This window comes from Gavialis gangeticus, unplaced genomic scaffold, assembly GCF_001723915.1.
Source record: "Gavialis gangeticus isolate Ggan-Ray unplaced genomic scaffold, GavGan_comp1, whole genome shotgun sequence".
NCBI lineage: Eukaryota > Metazoa > Chordata > Crocodylia > Gavialidae > Gavialis > Gavialis gangeticus.
This window is the reverse complement of record NW_017728996.1, coordinates 53,041,177-53,048,274: the sequence shown is the minus strand read 5'-3', so window position 1 is coordinate 53,048,274 and position 7,098 is coordinate 53,041,177. Positions and strand designations below refer to the sequence as shown.

The 7,098-nt window shown below is 58.5% G+C and overlaps 1 protein-coding gene and 1 long non-coding RNA gene across 2 annotated transcripts; both read right to left on the bottom strand.

Annotated features, from left to right (window-relative positions):
• Positions 1 to 207: 207 nt before the first annotated feature.
• LOC109288343 lies at positions 208 to 3,944 on the bottom strand. Its single transcript, XM_019503845.1, has 9 exons — positions 3,859 to 3,944; positions 3,417 to 3,496; positions 3,161 to 3,263; positions 2,966 to 3,061; positions 2,671 to 2,778; positions 2,128 to 2,263; positions 1,625 to 1,719; positions 1,298 to 1,450; positions 208 to 480 (listed from the first exon to the last, which is right to left on the bottom strand). Exons 2-9 carry the CDS (start codon positions 3,488 to 3,490, stop codon positions 208 to 210), a joined length of 1,038 nt encoding a protein of 345 aa, XP_019359390.1. The 5' UTR covers positions 3,491 to 3,496; positions 3,859 to 3,944.
• A 1,220-nt stretch (positions 3,945 to 5,164) lies between these two features.
• On the bottom strand, positions 5,165 to 7,044 carry LOC109288783. Its single transcript, XR_002095226.1, has 2 exons — positions 5,870 to 7,044; positions 5,165 to 5,321 (listed from the first exon to the last, which is right to left on the bottom strand). It is a non-coding gene; the product is annotated as an uncharacterized LOC109288783 (long non-coding RNA).
• Between the last annotated feature and the right edge of the window lie 54 nt (positions 7,045 to 7,098).

The following is a 7,098-nucleotide window of genomic DNA, read 5'->3' as shown; positions in this document are numbered from 1 at the left end:
AACAGGAGGCTGAGGGTCCTGCCTGACCTGGGGTTGCTCAGCCACTTGGGAAAGCTCCTGGGGCTCCTTCATGAAAGATGGCAACACCCTGCAGACCTATCCACACCACCTGGGGCAGGGGGGAGTTTTGTCCAGAGGCAGCAGGACATGAGGAAAGGCTCCTGCAACTGAGAGGAGGAGAAAGGAAAGGCCTATGGAGGACAGAGGTTAGGACAGGATTCTCTGGGGGCACAGGGGAGAATTGCCCACACACGGCAGGGAGCAGGTCTGTGTTAGTGCTGCGAGCCTCCCCATCCCTTCCCACTGATCCCTGTTCCTCAAGGGCAGAGGGGACAGGACAGCACCTGTAGGACCAAGCGTGGGTGGCTGGAGAGAGGAGGGGGCCCCAGAGGAGCTGGCGAGCAGGCTGTGTCCTTGCAGATCTTTGAAGCAGGTGATGGCAAACAGCTTATTCAGGACCCTGACGGGGATTTCTTTCTCTTGCAGGGGCACAAAAGCTCGTCAGAGCCTCTGCTGCCCCCAGGAAGGATGGGGGATGTGGGGAGGGGTCATGGAGCAGGGATTGGACTGAAACTAAGGGGTTTTGGCAACAGCCCAGGGAAATGGGGGCAGGTTCCCAGCTGGACCTTTTTCTGAGAGTCATGGTGAAGACAGGGAGTGGTAGCCCAGGGCAAATGGGCAGACTGGCAGCACCAAGTGGCTGAATCCTCCATTCTCCCTAGAGCAAGTACAGGCTGAGGGGCAGCAGGAGAAATGGTGCTGTGCAGGGCCCTGTGCGGCTCCTAAGGACTCCTGACTGGAGGGTGGGAAGGGGAAACCTGTTCTGTGGGGACACGCTCTGTATCTTTGGGCCTGGCCAGAGACTTTGACCATCAGGGGCATGACTTGTGCAAGGGCAGACTGGTGCCATCCTGCCCAGGCAGATGAATTCATTCCTTCATCCAAGGCACTTGGCAGGCCTTCTGTTCTCCTACAGGCCCGTTTCCTCAGAAGGCAGGGGAGAGTTGCACCTTACAGCTGGGGGCAGGCTTCACCCTCTGCCAAAGTGACTGGCAGGGTCATGATATCTGGGCTATATAAATATATATATAGGTACTGATTGAGTTAGTCTTTGAGGTGCAAATGAACCCCGCCATAAGCTAGAGCTCAGACTCTGGTGGCTAGTGACCTCTCTCTGCTCCATGTTTTCCAGAGGCAACAGGTGGTGATGGGATGAGAGCAACTTCATGTGGCACAGAGGAGAGGGGCCCTGAGTTCACTCTCCTGCCTCCCCTCACTTCCCAACGTGGGTGCTGACCTTGTGCCCCATCAAGCGTCTGGCTTCCCCCAGGGTGGCATAGAGGAAGACCAGCCCAGCTTGGCTGATGTGCATGTGTTCATTGTGAACTGCATGAAGGGCCCTCTGAAGGAAAGATATCCTTTGCTCCTCCAGCAAGATCTTTCTCAGCCCCTGGAACACAAAGATGCAAGGCTTGGCACATCCCACAGACATGCTTCATCTCTGGGGCCTGGCACCACATTGCCCTGGACACTTGCAAGACTCTAATCCACCGCAGGAACAACTCTGCGAGCTGGAGACAAGCATCAGGCCTTTCTCCCCACCTCTTCATCACAGCATCCTCACCTCTCCAACTCTCACCAGGTCCCTGTAGTTCTGGACCTGTCTCTGCTGCATCTGGCACTTGCACCACAGCTCCTCTGCCCCTTGTATGTCTTGGCCTAGGAGAATGGAGACATATGGCTGTGAACTACCATCCTAGCTTTGGTACCAGTGGGGCTCTGGCTGCCCTTATGGCACCGTGAAGGGCAGGGCCCCAGCAGGGAGGGCATCGTTCTGTGGGAGCTAATCGGGACCAGGTATCCTGGGACCAGTCTGGGCTAGGGGCTTTGGGATGGGTTCCCAGGTGCCTGTATGGGAGACCCACAACTGGTGCATTAGCACAGGCTGCAGGGCCACAGCTAGGCGCTGAGGTGGAAGGGACAAGGTCATTAACGCTGACACCCTGAGTTGTTCCCAGGTCGGCGATGGACAGAGGGGGACACAACATGTGGCCCAGCACTTGGGATCAGGCTTTTGGAGGGAAACTATTGGCACTGAAGCCTTGTACTCCACCTGGGTCTCCTTACCACTCTGGTGAAGGAGGATTTGAGCAAGCCAATACACGCCCTCCCTGGCCTTGCAGCTGATGCTCTCCACCAGGTTGCTGATGGACAGACCCAGGTGGGCTGCCATGTCTCCCACCTCTGGTATGTCAGGGGAGCCCTAAGCAGAGGGAGAGGAGTGGGGAGTCCATGCAGGTCCCACTTTCCGTCCCCAATACATTCCCCAGGCCCGACTCTCTCTCCACCTCCCCCCATTACCCAGCAGGAGGGCGGGAAGGCAAAGACCAGAGCGCCAGAGCATGACACACCTCTATTCCCATGGGAACCTGGAGCCCAGGGTCTTGCTCAGGGCCGCAGGATGATTCCCTGTGCCTGATGCTCCAGACCTAGTAAGGTCCCATATCCAGGGCAGGCCATGGAAAAGAGACCCATAAAGAGCCAGGGGGCACCACTGAGGCAGAAGCAGAGGCCCTGGAGTTAAGTTCAGTTTCCAGCTCTGACCCCACTCTCCAAGGAGGGCCCTGGCAGTGGCAGGGAACCAGGACACTGGGCTTGGGGCTCACTCACCTCAAACTGTGGGAGGAGCTGGACAGCAAAGGCAATGATGCTGGTGAAAATCTTCATACCCAGTGCATGGTGCTGGGCATCCGGCAGCTCAATCCACGATGTAAAGTGCTGTGGGAGGAAAATGGTAAGATCAATGGGCACGTGCCCTGCCTAACCCAGCAGCCTTGGCACCATCCTGCTCAGGGCCCAGGTTTTGAGCTTGGTCTTGTCCATCCGCCTTACGCTTTGGGAGAGGCTTGCTGCAGTACACAGGGCAGGAGCTGTCCCAAGCCCAGCCCCTCTGCATCGTGCTCACCTCCCAGATGGAGTAGAGTTTTGCCCAGGCTGGGGGCACTGACAAGACGCAGCACAGCAGACCCTCCCGGTACTCCTCGTACAGCCAGTTCATGACCTGGAAGGGGAGGAAGACCCAAGGGTCAGTGCCATGGAGGCGGGGGCCACTCCTGCCAGAGGGTGGCTTGTGGGACATGGCAGTGGCAGGAGGACCTACCTGGTTGTGATGGTTCTCATGCCTTGTGGCCAGGAAGCTCTTTTCCATGGCGGCCCACAGGAGGCACGACTCCAGAGCTGGCTCCAGGCTGAGATTCAGGTCACTGTCAGGAGAGAGGAGCCTGCGTCAGATTGAGCTCTGCAGGGCGAAGGTGGGACTGGGGTGGGCAGGAAAAAGCCTGCAAATCTGGGTCTGAGCAGTGGGGATCCCCCCGGCCCATGGCAGAGTGAGGGGAGTGGGGCAGAATTCCCGGTACCTGAGGCAACGGATGGCATCTATGCTGTACGCCAGGACGTTTCTCCAGTCGGCATCCAGCGAGATGGTCTCCATCAACTCCTGTGAGACCCAAAGGGCAGGTCGAGGTTAGAAACCCACAGGCCACAGCCACGTTCCCCACAGGAGACCACTCAGTGCTGCAGGCGCAGGCAGCAGGATCCCACCCAGCTCCCATGGCCTTGCAGACTTGCCACTCCAGTTTCTCACTTGCCCCCAGATCCCATCCTCACCTGCCCTCCAGATGCAGGATTGCCCTCATCCTCCACCACAATCTCCCTTGTCTGCTGCCCCAACCTAATATCCAGGCCCAGGTGCACCTGCCCTTCTCCCTCTAATCCAGCTCCACCTCTCCCCTCCTTCCTGGCCTCACAAGACAACATTTCCTCTCCTTCCCTCTCGTCACACCATCCCGTGCTACTCACAATGATCTTTCCAGCACGGCTGCTTTCAGGCCCTCCAGCTCCACAGCCACCTGTCTGCTGTGGTGGGTGGCGATGCTCAGGCTCACGATTGCCAGCAGGAAGCACTGCCTGTCCTTCCCATCCAGCATCTACCAGGAGCAAGACCAGGGATAAAGTAGGCTCTTAGCCAGGGGCCTGCTGCTCCTCCCCAAATTCTCTGTGGGACTCAAGCCTCCCCTGACTCCCATGGTGGTGACGTGCATCTCCTCGGGGCAGGCAGAGTGAGGAGCAGGGCAGTGTTTGTGGAGAAAGGGGACCCAGTTGGAGCTTCACAAACACTCCTACTTCGAGCAGTGCCCCTGAGCTGAGTGTGTTCCCTTGAGGGCTCCGGGTCCCGGGGGGTGACTTCGCCCCCGGACTGGATGGGGGGAACAGAGGACTGACTGGGTGCTGGCCCTGCTGGGGAAGTTTCATATCTTCCCTGGGTCCTGCAGGTGTTTTTTGACAAGGAGGAGGACAGTTTCTTCCAGGGACCTTCTGTCTTCCTCCTTCAGCTCCTCGCTGGCTGGGCTGGGAATCACTGCAGCAGGGAGGAAAGGGTAGAGGGTTACTCGTGTGCCCCTGAGGGGAAGGGACGCTGGGTGTCGGGGGAAGAGATGGTGCCCTGCCTGCACCAGGAGGTGCTAGGGAGGTGTGCGGCTCAGTCCCCTCACCTTGGCCAGGATCCCCCTGCCCAACCCCAAGGAGGGTCCAACTGGCCTCACTTAGTGAAAGGAGCTGAGACCTCCGGGCCCCAGGAGCTCCCCTCACCTGTATGGCTGGCACCAGGTGCCGGGCTGGTCCTGAACTCCAGGCTGCTGGTCGACGTGGTGCTTGTGGACTCCTCAGAGCTATCGGTGTCCTCCGAGGAGGAGCTGCTGCTCGTGCTGGTGCTTTGTGACTTGGGGGAGTTTTCAGAGTCCTCCGAGGAGGAGCTGGTGCTGGGGCTGGTGTTCCCAGACTCCTGGGATGTGTGCCAGTCATCCCAGGAGGAGCTGTGGCTCGGGCTGGGGCTGCTGTGGGCCTGGCTCAGCTCCTGCCCCAGGGCAGCTGGGCCCTTGTCCCCAGCTTGGCAGGGGCTGCTTCCTGCTGCAGGGCTGCAGGGCCGGGCTCCAGGCTGCTCGATGACCCAGGAGGGGAGCTGCACAGCTCTTTGGGTGCTTGGTGCTCTGATGGTACTGGCTCCTGCCTGCCCGTGTGCACCCAGGGCCACCTCCATTTGGACATGAAGGTGGTGGATTTCATTCCCCCCTTTCCCCTGCCACTGGAAATTGCTGTTTTCTTTTCAGCAGCAGATGGGGCACAGCCACTTTCTTGCCTTGATAGGCCCTTCCTCGTCACGGCAGGTGGGGCCCCAATCCTCCTGCCCAGGCTCACTGCTGCTCTCTTCTCCCATGGAGAGCACCTTGGCCGACTTCCTTAGCACTCGCCTCAGCTTGTCCATCCTGGCACTGAGCAGGAGCAGTCATCAACTGGGGTTCAAAGCATCTCCATCACACTCATCTATCTCTCCTCCACTCATCAAGGAGACAGGCAGGTGAACCCTGGGTTTCACCCATGCCCACAGCCTCCTGGCACTATGGTTGGCAGGTGGGGAGAGCCCTGGGTTCAGGGTCAAAGACCCACAGCTGGTTTGGACACACAGCTCCCCACCGATCCTCCTTTCACCTCTCACCCCACGTGACTGGCCATGGACTGAAGCCCCTGGGAGGTTGGGTATGCCAAGTAGAGGAGGACAGAGGGGCCCTTACCTGGGCCCTGCGGGAACTTGGCAGGCACAGCTTTGGGCTACCTGCATGCTCAGTCTGGGCAGCACTGGCTGAGCTGGGAGGGCTGGGGAGCTTCAGCACCTGGGGATGTTTCCAACCCAAATGGAAGTGGTGTGAGAGAGCACCAGGGGCTGAATGCCCACATTGCAGGGGTGGATTTCCTCCCCGTTTCTGCATTTCCTGCACAGAGATGAGAAGCCCACACAGCGCTGCAGGCCCCTCACCTGCCCTGGGGTGCTGATGGAGCGCTGCTGGGCGGGTGCTCACAGGCCCTGGGGACATCACACTCCTCCCTGCAGCTTCGGTACTCAGGTCTCCTGCCTCTCCTCTGATGGATGTCCCACGCCCTCAACCTGCAGTCACTGCCTTGATGGGGGCGACGCCTACCCCTGAAAGGGACTATGTCATCCTGTTGGAAGCCATCCTCGTGCACAGCCTTTTCCCCCAAAACAAATCTACACCTCTCCTCTCACCCACCCCTTCCTCTCTCTGCTTGCTCACACGAGGACCCTTGTTCCTCCTGGACCTTCCCTTACTGGCCCTTTCCTGCCATCCAAGGGAGACTCCTGCCACCCTCCACTGGACACTTTCCACCTCACAGCTGCTACTGGCTTGTCCCTGGGGCTTTACTGCATGCCTGTTGGTATCCAGGAGAGACCAATTCCCCTGCTCTGCACCATTAAGAAAGGTGGCTTTAAATGAATTGTAACCAGTGTCCAGGCAACTCTGGCTTTGCACCATGCCCCAGCCATCCCGGCAGCGAAGGGAGCCCTGTCCCGGGAGGCAATGGAGAAGAGTTGCAACACTCATGCCAGGAAAGATGTTCTGAACTGGAGATAAAACACACAGATGGTTAAAGGAGAAACATTTCTTATCATGGCCTAGGGAGGGGGTGGCATCCAGAGCACGCCAGGCTCCTGCGTCCTATGCACAGAGCTTCAGGGAGTGTCATTCAGCCCCTCACGCCAAGGGCAGGGTCCTGTCAGCTCTATCTTGATGTTTCACATTTTTTCTGAATGCAGGCCACAAGCCTGAAAGCACAAGAGATCCTCGCTCCCCTCCCAGCGCTTCTGGCAGCGTTGCCCAAGGACCCGATCCTGACCTGCTCACTTCTGGGTGAGGGATTGCAGAGCAAAATCCTCCCCAAAACTGGTTCTCCTGTTGCTCTCCTACTGGCATCTGATGATTGCTAACAGAAACAAGATGGGACATTTAAATCACATGAACATGTAGGAAATACTTACTCATCCCCCTGGACTGTGATTTTAAGGATGAAATGAATTGATCTGGGTTTGTGCTTCAATTCTGCCCTTCTTTAAAAGGGAGGAGAAACCCCATCTCCAGGTGCCTGTGGTGGGGCAGCTCGGCTGGGCATGGCTCTGTTTCCTCCCTCTGGGCTGTGTCCCTCAGGGCAGACCAGGCACTCCCCAGTTCGGGGGGGGGGGGGGGGGGG

What these genes read in the sequence shown, in the direction of transcription:
- LOC109288343 (XM_019503845.1), bottom strand. Translation starts at nt 3,490, where the DNA reads ATGGAGACCATCTCGCTGGATGCCGACTGGAGAAACGTCCTGGCGTAC. An exon ending in AACTCTACTCCATCTGGGAG is followed by an intron (nt 2,779 to 2,965) that starts GTGAGCACGATG and finishes TTCCTCCCACAG; the next exon opens with CACTTTACATCGTGGATTGA. An exon ending in GACGCTTGATGGGGCACAAG is followed by an intron (nt 481 to 1,297) that starts GTCAGCACCCAC and finishes GTGCCCCTGCAA; the next exon opens with GAGAAAGAAATCCCCGTCAG.